General features: G+C 40.4%; 1 protein-coding gene and 1 pseudogene across 1 annotated transcript; one reads left to right on the forward strand and one right to left on the reverse strand.

The window, feature by feature from the left end:
- Nucleotides 1-4,436: 4,436 nt before the first annotated feature.
- LOC109939514 (LOB domain-containing protein 13-like) lies at nucleotides 4,437-4,971 on the forward strand. The gene is made up of 2 exons (XM_035959092.1): nucleotides 4,437-4,553; nucleotides 4,649-4,971. The coding sequence occupies exons 1-2, from the start codon at nucleotides 4,458-4,460 to the stop codon at nucleotides 4,799-4,801; spliced, it is 249 nt and encodes an 82-aa protein (XP_035814985.1). The 5' UTR covers nucleotides 4,437-4,457; the 3' UTR covers nucleotides 4,802-4,971.
- Nucleotides 4,972-18,687: 13,716 nt separating this feature from the next.
- Nucleotides 18,688-19,934, reverse strand: LOC103628327 (peptidyl-prolyl cis-trans isomerase CYP21-1-like; annotated as a pseudogene).
- Between the last annotated feature and the right edge of the window lie 292 nt (nucleotides 19,935-20,226).

Here is a 20,226-nt window from a genome sequence, read left to right on the forward strand (position 1 = left end):
GCAGGTGAGAAGAAGTGTACTGTATGTGGTGAGCGTAGATTCGTTGAGGTTGAAAACGACGATGGTTTGACCGTGACTACGAAGATTGCACGTAAGCAGCTTCGTTACATGCCTCTCATACCTCGGTTGAAACGTTTGTTCATCTCCAAGAATACAGCCAGACACATGAGGTGGCACAAAGAAGGGGTACGTGAGAATCCAAATGTCATGGTGCACCCAGCTGATACAGATGCATGGAAGGCACTAGATGCTTTTGATTCCAGCTTTGCTGATGAAGTGCGGAATGTCCGCTTCGGTTTGGCAACAGATGGTTTCTCACCATTCAATGTAACTGCAACGTCGTACTCATGTTGGCCCGTCTTTGCTGTTCCATACAACCTTCCACCAGCTCTTTGCATGAAATATGAATTTATTTTCTTGTGTCTTATAATACCTGGTCCGGATCATCCTGGAACAAAGATCGATGTGATGATGAGACCCCTGATTGAAGAATTGAAAATTTTGTGGGAAGGAGTCGAGGCGTACGATTGTTACAAGAAACAGAAGTTCAACCTGAGAGCCGCATTTTTATGGTCTATTCATGATTTTATGGCTTATGGTATCTTTGCTGGATGGAGTTGTCATGGGATTTTGACATGTCCTATATGCGTTGAAGACACTTTATGCTTTCGACTAAAGTTTGGTGGAAAGATATGTTACTTTGATTGCCATAGATGTTTTTTGCCAGAGGATCACCCGTTCAGGTTCGATAGGAACGCTTTTAAAAAGGACACGATTGTGACGAGGGGACCACCCAAGCGTCTAAGTGGTCCAGAGATTCTCGCGAGACTTAATGATTTGAAACTAAACGAACATGGAAATCGTTTTGAAGGTTATGGAACGGAGCATAATTGGACTCACAAATGTGGTCTATGGGAACTCCCTTATATGAAAGCCTTGATTCTAATGCATAACATTGATGTCATGCACCAGGAACGAAATATGGGTGAAAGCATTATCAGCACTTGCATGAATATCACTGACAAAACAAAAGACAACCCTAAGGCAAGGAAAGACTTGGCCTTAATCTGTAGAAGACCAACTATGGAGATAGGAGAGAATCAGAAGAAGCCACGTGCTCCTTTCAGTATTAAACCTAAAAGGAAGAAACAATTGATGAAATGGTTGAAAAACTTAAAGTTCCCAGATGGTTACGCCGCGGGCTTTAGAAGGTCTGTGAATTTGAAGACGGGCAAGTTTTCTGGGTTGAAGAGTCATGACTACCACATAATAATGGAAAGACTCCTTCCTGTTATGTTTCGTGGTTTTGTAAAAAATGATGTCTGGAAAGCATTAGCGGAGCTAAGCTACTTTTATAGACATCTTTGTGCCAAAGAAATAAAGAAAGAGATGATGGAGAAGCTTGAGCAAGAAATACCGATTTTGGTATGCAAACTTGAAAAAATATTTCCACCAGGTTTCTTCAATCCGATGCAACATCTATTTGTTCACCTACCATACGAAGCTAAGGTAGGAGGTCCTGTGCAATATAGATGGATGTATCACATCGAAAGGACACTAAAGAAGCTACGTGCAATGGTTGGTAATAAGAGACGAGTTGAAGGGTGCATCGCTGAAGAATTCAAATACAAAGAGATAGCATCGTTCACGGGCCTGTACTTTGCAGAGGAACACAATGTCAATGCCCATACGTTGCGGTATCATGTCGACGAGCCCCCTATTAGTGATATTGAAATTTTTCAATGGAGGGGCAAAACTGTAGGACCCAGCACAACATACTGTTTCACCAACGACGAATGGAAGACTGCTTTACTCTACATGTATAACAACATGGAAGAGATGAGTCAGTTTCTCCTGTAAGTGTAAACTTTATTTTAGTCATTGCCGCTAGACTTTTTGTTGTGATACTAAAAGGTTTGTTTCCTTATACTAACAGGGAATTTGATTCTCAAAATTGCTGGTTATGTTGAAAGTCAAATCGAGCAGGAAGTGGGGGCTGCTGAGATTTTCCAAGACGAAGAACTTACAAGCACGTTTAATGTACAAACTGAAATGTTGGAAGAATCTTTATTAGGCGATCAAAATGATGTAGAGGTTCCTCCAAAAAGAAAACGAGTGACGAGAAAGAAGAAAGCTACTTGGCGTCCATTAAATCGACGAAAGCAACTAGATCCTGATTTTGATTACGATTACGATTGACGAGTATGGATCATGATTTTATTGCATATTTTATGATTTTATTGCATATTTTATTATTTTATTGTCGATTTATGTACTAACTTGTTTTTGTTAAAATAGGATGTCAAAGAAAATGAAGTCTTTAGCTCGTAGTTTGCTTGGGTCGAGGAGTAGCTCGAGGAGCAGCTCGAGGGGTGAGGATTCAGTTTTTCAGGGCACAGGTTCTACCATGAGCAGACGGAGAGCGCTGGCAGAACATTTGCCTCCACAAGATGTAAGTTAGTTGTTAAATTACATTATTTGAGTTACTTAATATTGTCTGATGTAAGCTATTTGTTTCATAGGATGCTGAAATTGAGGAACCAGTGGTAGAGGATCATGCAAGAGATGATGTTGAAGATGATGGTGGAGATAATGTGGGAGATGATGCTGGAGACGACGCTGGTGGGGATTCTGGGGCTGGGGATTCTGGGGCTGGTGGAGATTCTGCAGCTGGGTCTGGAACTTCTCGAGTTAAGAGAACGAGGAAGCTGCATTTTGTTGGACCACCTCCAGAGCTTCCACCCGAATCTCGGGTTGTGATAAAGCCTAGTGGAAAGTGAGTGACATATCTTTGCTTAAATGTTATTGAAAGTTATGTTTTAATTTCTACATTGATTTCTGTTTGCAGGACTTGGATCGACGACTCGTTCACAGGCACAGGACACTACAGGCAGGTGAACATGGTTCTTGGTAATCTTGTTCGTCTGCACTGGCCTGGTCTTGTGACTTTGCCTACTGGCGAGTCTGTCCCCGCCACCACTTGGGAGCATTATCGCTATGGTGTCTGTAGAACGTTTGGCAACACACAGGCACTAGTTTGGGATGCATTCTGGGTATGACTTGTTTATACTATTTTAGTTATTCCATATATGTTTGCTTTTATGATAACACTATGGTTTTTGCAGAAACGGTACAAGTTGCCGGACGATGGATCATATGATATGAACGCTCGTTACGTGTTTGAGTTTAACGCGAACGATGTCGTTGCAGATGCAATGTACTATGCACGAATTCAGGCTATAAAGGCATGGTACAGAGCAAATGCTGATGATCGACCGATGCCAAATACAAAGGCCGAGTGGTCATCAATTTACTTGACGGAGGAGCAATACCTAGAGGTAAACAAGTTGTTGCCTCTCATATCGCACAAAGCCATGTATTTGCTTGCTTTATTTAAAAAATTTCATGTAGGTGTCGGTGCCGTGGATGGCCACCCGATCAGACGGTTATCGGGCATTGTGCAGATGGTGGGCTTCCCCTGACTTTCGTGCCATTTCCGAAAGGAACAGGGGAAACCGTGGGACTGAGTCGTTCCACAACTACGGCGGTGATGGTCATGTGCGCTTGGCTAAGCGAATGGTAAGTCACAGTTTGTCGTAACTTTGAATCACATAGAAATGTGTCATTATAACTTTTATGTACAGGAAGTCAAATCCGGCCGTACGCCCACGGATGTGGAGGTGTATATGCAAGGGCATAGGGGTTCTGATCCTCAGAATCCTGATGTGTTATGCACTCAGACGGCCACCGACCGTCTAGTGAGTTGATATTGTTACTCTATTATGTGTGTTGATATTGTTTGCAAGGGCATAGGGGTTATGCACTTATATTTGATATTGTTTGCCTCCAGGCTTCGTATGGGCAGGAGATGGTTCAACGCCATGGGGAGGAGTACGATTGGAGGAGCCAGCCAATCGACCCTCAGGCAGCCTATGCTAGCGCAGGAGGACAAGCCCATGGACGGTGAGATTATTTGATTTGGTTTTCAAAATTGTCATCATATGCTTGCGATTCAACTGAGCCATGAGTTACTATACTAAGTGCATGGTTCACTCTTGTAGGTTGGGTATTTTTGATTCTACGATTGATTCCAGAGAGCTGAGACGCCGTGGACGACAATCCACATCGTCGTCTTCACAGTCGTCCCGTTCACGATCAGCAGCCCATGAGATAGAGCTTGCAGTGTTGCGTCAACAGGCAGAGTACCATCAATCAGTCTTGAGGGAACAATTGGAGTACCAAAGGCAACAATCTGAATACCAGAGACAACAAGCCGAGTACCAGAAGAAGAGGGACGAGTATTATGCAAGCCTCCAGGCCCAAAATCAAGCTCTTCTCTCGGTAAGTTGAAGTAACATTTTGTAGCTTATTTTGCAAAACACTTGATGTGTATCTTGTTTGTTCAACAATGACTTGTATATAATTTGTAGCAACTAGCCCAACAAGCGGGCGTCCCGATGCCGACATATGGGATGCCGCCTCCGGAGTTTGCACTGCCAATGCCAATGTTGGCGCCTCCACCTCCGCCTCCGCCTCCGTCACAATTCCCTATGGTATGTACACATATGCGTGTGTGACATGTTCATAAATGTCTTATGTGTTTAAATGAACAACTGAGTGGTTACTATTTCATGTGCTTGTGTTATAGGGATTTCAGACACCACCCGCTTCAGTTGCCGCACCTGGAGATGGGTCTGGTCAGGACGACACAACAAATTCGTGGGTGAACACCATTTTCAACACGCAGAGTCCAGCCGGAGGAGGTGGCTACTCGAACCATCCAGACGATGGATATGATTGATGTGTCGTGATGTGATGTTTTTTTATGAAACACTTTGCAACACTTGTTTGTGAGACACAATTTCATTTTGCAACACTTTGCAACACTTTGCAACCGTCGAACCTATATGTTGATGTTAAATTTGTGAATGTTAATATTTATGTGAGACTATTTGTGATTGTGAATACTTATTAGAATGTGTATATTTGTGATTGTGAATGTGAATGTGTATATGTGCATGAATCTGTTTTTGTTTTGTAAATGTCAGATTTTTTAAAAAACAGAATTTTGTGTAAATTCTGTAATTTGTTATGTCCGACGGCCTAGTGTTAGCCGTCGGACATAACCTTGTGTTATCTCCGACGGCATTAAATACCGTCGGACATAAGGAAAGCTTATGTCCGACGGCCTAGCTACGAGCCGTCGGACTTAAACCTGTGGGGCCCACATTCCGACCGGTAAAACGGTTGGGATTTGTTATCTCCGACGGTCAGGCGCAGCCGTCGGAGATAGCTTATGTCCGACGGCAGCCGTCGGACATTGCACTATTTCCGACGAATTATCGCCGACGGCTTAAAGCCGTCGGAGATAAGTCTTTGCCGTCGGAAATAACCTATTTCCGACGGTTTAGTTCTTATGTCCGACGGTTTTGGCCGTCGGACGTTGATTCGTTTACTGTAGTGTATTATAATAGTTTCTTGATCTAGAGTCGATTATAACATTTTCTTGTCTTCCAATCGTCCAAGCGAGAAAGATCCTTTTCTACTCGACACCTCTAACATGATGAAGCTAAGCTTGCTAGCTTATCTTGAAATTCTCAGATATCGAAGTCGACCCGCTTGTGGCCAAGTCTTTTACGTCGTTGTCGATCGTTAAAGTAAGATTGTATCAAAATACGCAAATATTATTAAACAAAAGAGTAGTGTGTTCTGTTGAATTAACTGATATATATACATGAATCGGAAGCATACACACTATTTTATCTCCATCACTTATGCTCGCATATTGATGCATCGCCTATATCATGTTATAATCGACTTTAGTCTAAGCAAAACTTGATGCTGAGAAAATGTTATATCCTATGTGGCATGATGCCTTGCGTTGGATTTCTGAGTATGATGTGTTATAAGAGAAATACCCCTACCTCTCTTTATATAGTTCAGAGGGCATGCGTACAAATCGAGTCCTCATAAACATTCTTTTCTTTAATATGACTAGATCCGTAACATATTGACTTGAAGAACATGCCACCTTGCTCTGTGCCCTCAGGCAGCCCGTGGATCGGCCCATCTCCTTGCTAGATAGTTAGCACTATGGGGAACCTTAGGATCTAGGTTTGTTAGGCAACGATGTTAGAATCTCGAATGTGCTATTTCATTAGAAAATTACATCACTGGCTTCACTTGTTTAGCATAGTAAGCACTAAGCAGGCGTTCGATCTGAGAAAGTTCCCTTCTTTTAGTCTAACACCTAAATATGTGTTCGGGGTATGCTTCGTAGCCGAAGATCCTGAAGAAAGAAACACCTTCGGCAGATCCTCTCAAAAGCAGTGCCGAAGCTATAGCCCATAAAGCTTCGGCATAGTGACATGTATCAAGACGAAGGAGTGAACCGACTTAAAGATGAAATGACCAATAAACCCATGATAGTTTGTGTCATTATTGTAATCAAATATAAAGGGCATGAGTGTAATTTTACATGGGCTGTGTCCCGTGCCTATAAATAGATGAACAGTGCTCCCGTACTGTTCACACTGACTTGTCATTTGCTTTTGCGTCACGCTTGTACTTTACATTCTTTCAAGCCGAAGGTACATTTGTAACTTGATATCATTTCTATTTTTCCATGATAATAAAATAGAAATGAGCTAACAATGATACATAATTGTTCATGTTATTTCTTACATCTCATATGATTCTCCTTTTATTATTATATGTTGCAATAATGAAGATATGTCCTTCATGACCTTCGTCTGAAGATCATTATATCCTAAAGGAAATAATGTCTTGAAGGACGAAGGGCATTAACATTTAACATTTTTTGTGTTGCCTTGTTCTTAATCCATAGTATTTGAGAACAAGTCCCCAACATTGGCGTCCACCTCCGGTGAACTCACTTCCACTTTTTGAGCTGATGGCTTCATTCAACAACCAAGCTGAAGCTGCTTCGGCTACAAAGCTGGTACTCCCGATAACGGGCGGTTCATGCTAAGAGCCGACCAACAAGAAGCAGAAGAAGGAGGCTTAGAGAAGGGTACAACATGTCGGGGTGCAGGGACCCTTCATCAAGTCAAAATGGTCCCACATCCCAATTACCTTCTCACAGGAGGACCTTCAGCTCAAGGATTACCCTCACAATGATGCTATGGTCATTTCTTGCGTCATCAAAGGATTTCTGGTCCACAATGTTCTGGTTGATACAGGCAGTGCAACAGATATTATATTTGCTAAGGCCTTCAGACAGATGCAAGAGCCAGAGGATAAGATTCATGATGTTACACACCCTCTTTGTGGCTTCGGAGGAAGGCAGATTGTAGCACTCGGCAAGATCACGATGCCAGTGACCTTCGGATTTGTCAACAATACAAGGACTGAGCAAGTTGTGTTTGATATTGTCGACATGGAGTACCCCTACAATGCAATCATTGGTCATGGGACACTCAATGCTTTTGAAGCAATTCTTCATCCAGCATATCTATGCATGAAGATACCTTCGGATCAAGGGTCTATTGCTATTCATAGAAGTCAGGAAGCTGTCAGAAAGGCTGAAGGAAACTAGACAGATTCAAAAGCAATCCATAATATAGATGGAGCCGAAGCTTGTGAGCAGTACAAGTACAGAAGGGAGAAGGCTGCTTCGGCCGATCAGCCGAAGCCCATGCTTTTATGTGAAGATATAGCAGAGCAGAAGGTATTGCTGGGATCTCAATTATCTGAGGAACAGAAGAAAACTCTAACAAGGTTTTTGTTCAACAACAAAGATGTCTTCGCATGGTTAGCCAACGATCTCTGTGGTGTCAATAGGGACGTCATTGAACATTCGCTCAATGTTGATCCATCCTTCAGACCCAGAAAGCAGAGGCTTCGGAAAATGTCTGATGACAAAGCCGAAGGTGCTCGGAATGAAGTGAAAAGACTTCTTAGTGTTGAAGTCATCAGAGAAGTAAAATATCCAGAATGGCTAGCCAACACTGTTATGGTGAAGAAGGCCAATAGTAAATGGAGAATGTGCATTGATTTTACTGATCTCAACAAGGCTTGTCCAAAGGATGAGTTCCCATTACCAAGAATAGATTCTCTAGTAGATGCAGCAACTTTGTCAGAGCTCATGAGTCTACTAGATTATTATTCAGGCTACCATCAAATCTGGATGAAGAAGGAAGATGAGCCAAAAACCAGCTTCATAACCCCCAGCGGTACATATTGTTATCTTCGGATGCCTGAGGGGCTCAAGAATACTGGAGGAAGCTTCAGTAGAATGACAGCCAAAGTCCTTCACTCTCAGATAGGCAGAAATGTGCTAACATATGTTGATGATATCATAGTAAAGAGCACGAAGCAGAAAAATCACATTGCTGACCTGCAGGAAACATTTGCTAATTTTAGGCAAGCTGGCCTGAAATTAAATCCAGAAAAATGTGTCTTCGGAGTAAAGAAGGGAAAATTTCTTGGTTGTCTAGTTTCAACAAAAGGGATCCAAGCTAATCCGAACAAAATCGAAGCTATTCTTCGGATAAAGCCGCCAAGCACAAAGAAGGGGGCTCAACGGCTGACAGGAAGACTGGCATCTTCGAATCGATTCATATCTAGATCAGCAGAGAGAAATTTACCATTCTTTGAAGTGCTGAAGTCGACCGAAGTATTTCAATGGGGATCAGCTCAGCAAAAAGCCTTCGAAGAGCTAAAGCAATACCTGATAGATCTAACAATGCTAACTCCACCCACGCCAGGGGCTCCTCTGCTATTGTATGTGGCAGCTTCGCACTCTGCAGTAAGTGCGGCGCTTGTACAGGAGAAGCTTGAAGGACAAAATAAAAAGCAAGTTCCAGTATATTTTGTCTCCGAAGTATTAAGCTTATCAAAGAAAAATTACACAGAATTGGAGAAAGTGTTGTATGCTGTATTAATGGCCTCCAGGAAGCTTCGACATTATTTTCAAGCTTACCATATAACTGTTCCCTCGTCACAGCCTCTGAAGTATATTATGAGGAACAGAGAAGCTACTGGAAGGGTTGGACGCGGAGCTCAATGAACTCACCATTGACTACGTGCACAGATCTTCAATTCAATCCCAGGCGTTAGCAGACTTCATCGCTGACTAGACGCCAGGGGCTCACGAAGAAGGGACAAACAAGGATACCGAAGCTTGGACGGTGTTCTGCGATGGTTCTTGGGGAACCTTCGATGCAGGAGCAGCTGCAGTCCTAGTGGCACCTTCAAAAGTCAAAACATGTTTTGCAGTCAAACTAGATTTCAGTTGCACAAATAATATTGCTGAGTACGAAGCACTTCTATTGGGCTTCGGAAACTAAGGGCAATGGGAATAAGAAGGGCCATCCTAACGACTGATTCTCAAGTCATTGCTGGCCATGTGGATAAGAGCAGCAAGGCACGAGATCCGAAGCTTGAAAAATATCTGGATGCAGTCCGAAGGTTGGAAGCTTCCTTCGAAGGGTTTTCCGTCAAGAATATTCCAAGAGGTGAAAATGAGCATGCAGATTTGCTAGCCAAATCAGCGGCTCAGGGGCTCCCCCTACCCTCCGAAGTATTTTTTGAAGCAATAAAAGCACCTTCGGTTGAGCTCATGGAGAGAGCAGTGCTTACTATTTCTCCAGTACAAAGTGAAGACTGGAGAACTGAAATAATATCCTTCCTTCAAGGCAATTGTTTTTCAAGTGACGAAGCTTATAACAAAGAATGGAGGCAAGAACAAGACCATATGTGATAATAGAAGGGGAATTGTATAAACATGGAGTTTGTTCACCACTCAAATGTTTATCAAGAACCGAAGGTATGGAATTAATGAAGGAGATACATGCAGGTCTGTGTGGATCTCACATCGGATCTAGGCCCTTGTTGGGAAAAGTTTTTCGACAAGGATTTTATTGGCCGAAGGCAGCTTCAGATGCAGCAGAATTAGTCCAAAAATGTGAAGGCTGTCAAAAATGTGCAAGTGACCAAAAGCAACCTTCATCTCTAACTCAGTTAATACAACCCACTTGGCCGTTGCAAAGGTGGGGCCTCGATTTACTAGGCCCACTTCCACCAGCACAAGGAAATCTAAAATATGTTGTGGTGGCGGTAGAATATTTTTCCAAGTGGATTGAGGCGAAGCCTTTAGCCACAATAACTTTGGTCACTGTCTAGAAATTTTTCTGGCAAAATATTGTTTGTCGCTTCGGAGTGCCGAAGGCTATTACTGTGGACAACGGAACACAGTTCGATGCTGAAGCTTTCAGAGAGTTCTGTGAACAAATTGGCACGAAGATTCATTTTGCATCGGTCAGACATCCAGAGTCAAATGGACTTGTTGAAAGAGCTAATGGCATTATAATGACGGGAATAATGAAGTTAATCTTCAATCAGCCCAGAGGAAAGTGGCCAGATGAATTGATCAAAATGGTATGGAGCCACAACACAACAATATCAAGGTCAACAGGCTTTACACCATTCAAATTATGTTTGGTGATGAAGCAATAACCCCAGAAGAAGCTAAAGCAGGATCAATAAGAACAGTGGCTTCGACAGAGGACGAAGCTGATTATTCTGTGGAAAAAGATGCTATAGAAGGGATCAGGCTTCAGGCCGTGGAGAACATCAATAAATATCAAGCCGAAACAATAAAATGACGTGACAGAAAAGTTCGGTTAAAAAACATTAAGCCAGGGCATTTGGTACTTCGGAGAGTTGCCAACCCAGATACAGTAGGTAAGCTACAGTTGAAGTGGGAAGGACCTTTTATGGTAGTATCTTCGTCAAGACCCGGTTCCTACAGATTGAAGGATATGGACGACAATGACATTCCTAGATCTTGGAATGCGGATGAGCTTCGGCGATATTATGTATAGCTTGATGTAATCTTTTTATTTTTCCTATGGCACCCTTTTCATTTCTAAAGGGGGAGAAAGGTTTTTAATGGGGTCGTAGCATGTAATTTCTCTTTTTCTTATTTCAGTTCTACAAGAGCAAAATCCCCCAAAAATGTAAATATAAAAGCTGAGCATGCACCATCGAGTGCAAAGAAAAAAACAGGGAGAAGCTCGAAAGTCGTCCCTATGGGGATGCAGAGCACGACGAAGCTACAAAAAGCCGTTCCTAAGAGAGCGCAGTATAAGTTTTCTGCTCAAAAGTCATTCCTAAGGGAATGCAGAGCTTACAGCGAAAAGTTAACGCTGATACCGCCGAAATATAAGGCGAAGAGCAAAAAGTCAACGCGATACCGCCGAAATAGAAGGCGAAGAAGTTTAAAAGACGTTCCTAAGGGGATGCAGAACTTACAGCGAAAAGTCTGCGCTGATACACCGAAAAATAAGCGGTGAAGCCGAAAAATAAACGGCAAAGAGACTTCGGTCATTCCCAAGGGAATGAAGGCTATGGTTGTGGCTTCGTATGCATGTGTTTGGACATTCATTTGCACGACACATTACATCATACATTTGCATTCATAAACATTCATTTAAACATACATAGAATCATCATCATCATAACACAGGCGGTTGCTTCGGCTCTAAAGACAAAGCTTCGGCAAAAAGAAAAAGAAGCAGTTTTATGCTTCACTGTGTACGAAAAGAAGGGAAGGTGTTTTTCGCCTTCGGCTCAAAAAATGCTAGTTTCGTTCACATCGAAGCACTTCATACATTGATGGAAAGGTAAGAATATATTACAAGGTATGGACAAAGTTCACAGAGTAAAATTTAATTACATTATTCTTTACAAAGGTTATCACAAGAGTTCTTAGAGTTTTTTTCCACAGCTATCTATTCAAGCTTCATCATTATCTATTGAGCTTCGGCTTCGTCGTCTGTTAAACTTTGGCTTTGTGCTCTTCAGCTTCGTCATCTTGCTCTTCGGCTTCGTCATGTTGCTCTTCGGCTTCGTCATCCTATACATATTAAAGTATTGTAAGGAAAATTCAAGTTTAAAGGAAGAGGTAAGCATAAGGTATGATTCTGTTACCGGCTTAAGATGACTTCGAGCTTTGTCACCAGCTATGCTTCGTCCACCCTTCGTCCATACTAGTTTTATAAATCTGTTTCCTATACTTCGGGCAAGACTGGGAATATCAACCAGATCTGCTGGTGATAAACTAAAGTTGGGTCTATTGACAACCTTTCCATGTTGGCAACCAGATTTCAGGAAGGCGACAGTTGTGCCCCGAGAAGCTACCAGGGCACAGAAATCACCATGTCCGGCTATAATTTCATTAAGGTCATCAACTTCACCCTCGATATGTTCGAAGGCCCCTGGCAGGTCTTCAGTCGAAGGATTAAATTTTTCACAGCTGGCTCCAACCGAATTGAAGACTTGCTTCAGCCGTTGTATACAAGTCCCCAACAATATGTGATTGTCCAAATTTGATGTCAATGAGGATGAAATGGAACCTTAGTCACAAAGTCGTACTTAATAAATAATCTATAAAAAGATAAGAACTACAAATATTAGGATTGAGAACACATACCGACAATTGTTGGCTAGGATTATGCCTCCGCAATAGCTTGGCTGACTTTGCATTTCTAAGCAATCTATGCACGCGTGCAGATATATGGGGAACACCAAACGCCCTTTACAAGCCCTCCTCTGATCTTGCTACCCTCATTTGAAGGACCTTTATTGAATCATGGAGCTTTAAGCTTGGGGCATGCATCCGAGACTTTGTATTCATCTCCATGGTAAAATATGCAATCATGGAAACATGCTAGATTTATCCAACCTTGAGGTCGATTGAGTAGATCATTGGCTTCGCCAGGTATGCCTTTTTTGGCAACTCGTTAAGGCCCGAGAGTAGTTTCCTCACTATACATTATAAGTTACTGAAACCTTTATTGCTTCATCTATGTGTAGATTTCAACTCTAATATCATCATGTTGGCTCGTAATTTTCTCACTAGACAACCTTGATACAATGGTGTTTTCCCATCTTTTCTCGTTATGTCTAGCTTTTTCAGTTGTCTAGCACTAAGGAATCCATCATCTACATCACATAGCAGCTGAAAACTGTTATCATCATGCTCAATATTGTTAGCTAATGTATTCCTAAATATACCATCATTGATAGCCACAAGTTTCATGTTCACATCTGTTTCCTAGTTAGTAATAGCCTTGAAGGGGCTATGTCAAGCATGATCACACCATCAAAGTTTTCGTAGAGAAAATTCTTGCCAACCATCCCATGATTACTTCATATCATGTAGTTTTTTATGAACCCCTAGGGATTAAATGACTAGTATCTACTCCATATTACCAAATTGATGAGATTTTTAAAATCTATGCATGTGTAGAATGCAGACTTTTGATGTCCTGGATTACATTTAGGAGATGTTTTAGTAGCCATGATGTATGTTGTGACACCCATGAAATATCATGTGTCTAGAGACGTCAGGCCATACATCCACCCTCGATCCATCTATCTCTGCACTAAAAAATAAAAATAACATTCATGATGAATAATTTATTATGGCTCAAAATAATGGATTGCTAAGTGTCATATGTGTGTGTTCGTCAAAGATGAATTTGGTAGTCCTCTCTTGAAGAAAAATATTTCACTTTATACCACATAAAAATAGAGATACTAATTATAAAAAACAAAAAAAATTGTGAATAATAATATTGTAGCTCAAAAAATAGGTTATAAGCTAGTATCACATGCATGTACTAATCAAAATTAAAATTGGTAGACCCATATTAAAGAAAAGTTATTCCACTCCATGACACATAAAAATAGGAGACTAATTATATAGAATAAACTAGAGCATTTACAAACAACAATATTTTAGATCAAAGCAATGGGTTCATAGGTATCAAATGCACACACACTCATCAAAATTAAAATGATAGTCCTCTTTTGAAGAATAATTATTCTACCTTATGCCATAAAAATAGAGAGGCTAGCTATAGGAAAATAAAAATTGGAGATTTGGTATACAATAATGTTGTAGCTAAAAATAATGGATTGCTAGGTGACATGCATGTAATGGTGATAAGACTCCGAAGTCCTTCAGATGGAAGACATAGTCAAATCCCGAAGACCTTCATATAAAGGAAGGTCACTTATAATTTTTGCAATGCAGCTACGCCATAATACCACACATTCTGCAGCATCTTTGCATCATTGCATCATACCATTAAGCATACATCTTTGCATCATTACATCATGCATGCAACAAGAATACCTCGAAATTGATGAAAGAAAAGATCTCGAAGACCTTCGTATGAAGGGATGATCAATCACTCGGTATCCGTACCCTGAAACCCTTTCAATCGAAGTCACAAGCGCCCTAAGTTTTGCTAGATGTTTTGCTCAAATATTTTTTACTCGAAGTGGTTTGTTGTTAACATATCACATTTTTATCTTTGTATTAATTATGCGAGTATAAGTAAAGTATAGCATTGTTCATCACCTTTGTTATGCGTGAAAAGAAGGAAATATGTTTTTTTGCCTTTAGCTCAAAAGCACAGATTTTGATTTTACTCATCACAAAGGCATATCACACCAATGAAACAAAGCTTTTATATCACATGAATAACATATACAGAGTTTTTACAAACTAATTCCTCAATCCTTTTAAGGATTTCACCAGCAATATCATTGCAGATTTTTAGGACAACTTCGTCTATGATCTTGTTCACTTGATTAATGATGGTAAATGCCTCCTTCAACTCTAGGTCATCTTTGAGCTTGTATTCTTCAATTATCTTCTATGGAAGGGCATCTTTTAAAAACCAAGTTAGTTGTGCATAAAAATAGAATAAACGCTTTAGTTAATATCGTCATGTTGGCTTGTAATTTTCTCACTAGACAACCCTGATACAATGGTGTTTTCCCATCTTTTCTCGTTATCTCTAGCTTTTTCAACTGTCTAGCACTAAGGAATCTGTCCTCTACATCACATAGAAGATAAAAACTATTATCATCATGCTCAATATTGTTAGCTAATGTATTCCTTAAAATATCATCATTGATAGCCACAAGTTTCATGTTCAAATCTGTTTCCTGGTTAGTAATAGCCTTGGACGGGCTATGTCAAGCATGATCACATCATCAAAGTTTTCTTAGAGGACATTCTTACCAACCATCCCATGATTACTCCATATCATGTAGTCTTTTATGAGCCCCTAGGGATTAAGTGACTTGTATCTACTCCATATTACCAAATTGCTAATGTTTTTTAAAATCTATGCATGTGTAGAATGCAGGCTCTTGATGTCCTAGATTACATTTAGCACACGTTTGAGTAGCCATGATGTATGTTGTGACACCCATGAAATATCATGTGTCTAGAGACGTCAGGCCATACATCCACCCTCGATCCATCTATCTCTGCACAAAAAAATAAAAAATAGCCTTCATGCATAATTTATTATGTCTCAAATATTGGATTGCTAAGTTTGTGTTCATCAAAGATGAATTTGGTAGTCCTCTCTTGAAGAAAAATATTTCACTTCATACCACATAAAAATAGAGATACTAATTATAAAAAACAAAACATTCATGAATAATAATATTGTGGCTCCAAAATAGATTACTAAGTATCACATGCATGTACCAATCAAAATTAAAATTGGTAGACCCATATTAAAGAAAAGTTATTCCACTCCATGCCACATAAAAATAGGAGACTAATTATAGAAAAAACTATAGCATTTACAAACAACAATATTTTAGGTCAAAGCAATGGGTTCACTTGATCAATGATGACCAATGCCTCCTTCAACTCTAGATCATCTTCGAGCTTGTATTCTTCAATTATCTTCTATGGAAGGGCATCTTTTAAAAACCAAGTTAGCCAAGAAAAAATAGAATAAAAGATTTAATTAAAATGTAAAGTTGATACCTTCAAGTTCTTTTATACTTTGAGCTTTTGTTGTACCCGTGAAGTGCAGTTGGGCTGCTACTGGAATAGTATGGTGGTGATTGTATCCCACGAAGTACTATGGTTATGGTTTGTGTTAGGAATACCCCGCCAACTGGTTAGTAATCGATTCGAATTGTCATCGCTCCTGGACAGTGAGCACTTGACTTGAGCTATCTCATCGTAGTAAGAACCATGATAACCATGAGAATGATGATACTGATGAGGAATGATGACAAGAATAATTATAATCAAGGGTTTGTGTTACTCTTGCTTGTCTACTTAATAAGGTACTTGCGAAACTTGATTAAACACTAAAGCTATAACTAGACATAGTAGATTGGCACATGTCATCTAGCTAATTACGTGCTAACCTAGATTTACCACAGCATAGGTAAAAATGAACTGCTAAAAGATGATGGATTATCATGATGCCCCTTAAGTTGCTAATAACTACATTAATTCATGTACTCTTCCAAAAGATAGAGCTAGCTTCAGATAATGCCTTCGATGATCCTTAGTGTCTTTTACTTTCTTATTTCCTCGTTTTGGATGAGTAAGTCTAGCTGAGTACATTCGAGTACTCAGGGTTTATCCCACCATGTTGCAGGTGAAGATGTAGGCCTGCCGAGGATGGTGGATAAGTGCCGTTGGGCTCGGCCTTCTATATATTTATATCATCTCTGCTTTTTCTAGAGGTCTGTCATTGAGCTAGCACTGTATTTCAAAACTATGGTTATATCTATATTGTTCAAAGTTGTATTTCTTTCAAATCAAGTTTTGTACTTACTCCCATCTTATTTGCAAACTCATTGTTATATTACTTCCGCTGCAAAAACTCTAGTATGTGAATGCGTATTTACTTAATCTGCGATCTTGGTTGTGAGTTGATTTACTGAGGTCCTCCGAGATACTCGGCGGTCTACCGGTCTATATAGGCTCAAGTATGTTTAAAAAACTGTCGAAGCAGATGTTTTTGGTACTTGTGATTTTATAGATCGGACGGTCCCGTCACAAATGACAATTTAATCTTTTACCATATTTTACGAGATGGATGTCACACAAAATGCTATATTAGTGACTTAGCTGTCAGTAACTGGTAATTTAGTGTCATCCGTAAAGATGGCAAAAGATTAAATGTCTCCATCGAACACACGAGCGCCACGACACCGGCTTCGTCCTAGCCCATGTCCTAACCCTACCCGCCCGATGTCTGACGCCCGCGCTACTCGTTAGTCGTCGACTTGTCGTTGTATGTTTGGCGGTTACCCTCCATCTCGTCCATGTCACGTCCACGGTCGACAGGCACCCGCACCCACTCCCATGGTCTATATTGACAGACGGTAGTGGCTTATACAAGGCCCTGGTTCCAGTCTCTGGTCACCAACACCACAGTTGGCTGGCTTATTAGCCCATCCTTTGATCCATTTCTGGATCCGCCAATGTGTATACGAAGGTATATTTGTAATTGTTTGCAGTAATAAAAACGCATCAGTAATTGTCCCTTCTGAATAACTAGGTGAGTGCCCGTGCGTTGCAACGGAACCGTATAATAACACGATAACTTATTTACATATGTGTTGTATTGTTATAGGTATGTGCCCGTGTGTTACGACGGAAGTAAAAAAGTTTGTATCAAACATTGATACGGATGAATCTCCCATGACAATGCCACAAAACAAAAGGTTCTCGATGTAAAGACCAACTTTGAAACCAGTTAAATTGAGTCATTGTGTGTTATACTTGTACTCTGTTCTATGTATGTGTATCTCTCGAGCTTGAAGTAGAATATAGCTGTGGGCATGATTGCTTCTGCGTTAGTTAGTTTTCAATTTGAAGTAGAATATAGCTGTGGGCATGATTGGTTGATGTACATATATTGCAGCACATCTCTGCCAAAACATGCCCTAGTTTGTTTGCCACGCCCTAGGGCACGGTTTGACAAAGGCCCTAGGGCAGCCTAAACTTCAACTACCACGTTGTCACGAGAATTAATCGATGGTTATGTGTTCGTGCGTTACTACGGTTTCTATATATCACATAGACAGACCTTGTTTAAATGGTGTAATTGCTATCAAGATAAGTCGACATATTTAAAACCCTCTAGAAATAGCATTCTAGTATGATTTCTAGAAGAAAAAGGAAATGTACAAGCGCACAGAAGTTTCATGGCATTATGGCTCATGGAACATTGGAATAATCATTGAGAGACACTTTTTTAGAGTGAGAGATTAAGATGTGATCAATGAGCCAGTTTCATGGCATTATGGCACAGAAGTTTCATCATACTGAATACACTTCTCACACCTCTCGGAGTAAAATGATTTTAATCAAAATAAAATCCTTAGGACAATGTAATAAATAGCTTAATAATACTTTACATGGTGACAATGAAGGGTGCACAATAGTATCCTCCTCGGCCCGGGACCTCTAGCCTTCACAGCGGAGTATAGTGAAACATGACACTATCGTAGGAGGTGTGAGAAGTGTATTCAGTATGGTGAAACTCTAAGAGGGACCTCTCGTATAGTGAAACATGACACTATCGTAGGAGGTGTGAGAAGTGTATTCAGTATAGGGACGATAGTGTCATGTTTCACTAAACTCTGAGACAGTTGCAAGGGCATAAAAAATTCAGCTAGTTGTTTGTAGAGATCCCTTGCAGAGCTTCAGATTCCTTTCAACGATATTCTCTAAAAATAGTAGGAGACATTGTTTAGTCGAAGTGTAAAAACCCAATATAAAAATACATTTATAGATTTCCAAACAAAGGACACGAAATCTGACTTTTATATATGATTGGATGGACATATAATTGTGAATATTTAGTTCTGGTTCACTTGATACTTTCGAACAGATACTATAAGCAGTGCAACTATACAATCCCCCAACACCAAGGACACGAAACTCTAAGGCTTTGGAGATGGCTACCTGATTTGAAAATGGCATGGTGACAAGAAGTAGAAAACACCCTACGCTTCCTGATCACCCCATTTCTCCTTGGGTATCTCACCAGCGTCGGTGATCATCGCCTTCTTCCTTGGCTTGCCATTGTAAATCCCAGCGCCCCCTTCTATGGCGTACACGGTATCCATTCCTTGGATCACCCTGCCGAAGACAACATGCTCCCCATCCAACCTACAAAGCTACCATTTCAGGAGCTGCAGCTTCCAAGTCAATCATTGGTGAGACGTGGTGTACAACACAACTCACCAGCTTGTCTTGATAGTAGTTATGTAAACTGAGATCCATTAGAATCAAGTCCAGAATTCGCCACAGCAACAACCCCTGCAAGACAGCAAAGCAGGGGTAGAGTTGGAAATGACCATTCTAATTTAAAAATTTTCAGATAGATACCTGTCAAAAGATCAAACACCCATTCATGATTTGGCCACATTGACCGGTTGCTAACCAAGTCAGGATGAAATAAATATAAACAAAGTAAAACAAAAGGAAAAAAATACCAGAATATTTGGACTTGTTGCTGACAAACAACTTAGTAGGTCTCGGTACAAAGCTTTCTTGAAATCAGGTGTAGCTACATAGTGAATCAAATCAGAAACCAGACCCCGTTGTAATCTAAAAAAGATGCCATCAACTAAAAGTTGTATATTCTTTAATAGATAGCATCATTAGTGTCAAATAAAATAGTGGTGGTTTCCTTGAAAATAAATGTGTAACTGAGTACACATGAACTTCAACAAAGGCAAAGTGCAAACTGGATGATAAAGTTCACTGGCTGAATAATCACACCTGGATGTGTATGTTTTACAGTGAAATTCTCATCTGGGAAGATGCCTCCATATATAGACTCACTCCCTTTGTCGTCGCCTCTAACTATGTCACCGCCCTGAATCATGAAGCCAGGGATAATACGATGGAATGGTATTCCCTTATAGTGAAGAGGTTTGCCATTGGACCCGACACCTTTTTCACCTGAAATGGTGAACAAATGGACATGAACGATCAGCTCAAATGGGGTTGCTGGCGAGAAAATAAGCCATGGAGACCAGAGAGAAAATACCTGTACAAAGAGCCCTAAAGTTTTCTGCAGAGTGTAGAACAAAAAAAATTAGTACATGAACTATAATCTGTGAAGGCAAGATAATTTATCGATAAACTTTCATTATTTGGTTCTGTTCTCGTTTCTGGGACTGGCACTTCTGCTCGTGTGACAAGAACATTTGGCCGATTTGAAAATTGCACACCAGCAGACTATGGAGGCAAGATAAATGATAGCTTCAGCTATATATCATAATAAACACTGTAAGAACCAAAAACAGCTACTTTCTATTGTAAGCTAACAACAAAATAATATGTTCAAGAGAAGGAATGTGCTGCAGATATTGGAGCCATAGAAGTGGTTAAGGAATAAATCT

Source organism: Zea mays, chromosome 5 (genome assembly GCF_902167145.1).
Source record: "Zea mays cultivar B73 chromosome 5, Zm-B73-REFERENCE-NAM-5.0, whole genome shotgun sequence".
NCBI lineage: Eukaryota > Viridiplantae > Streptophyta > Magnoliopsida > Poales > Poaceae > Zea > Zea mays.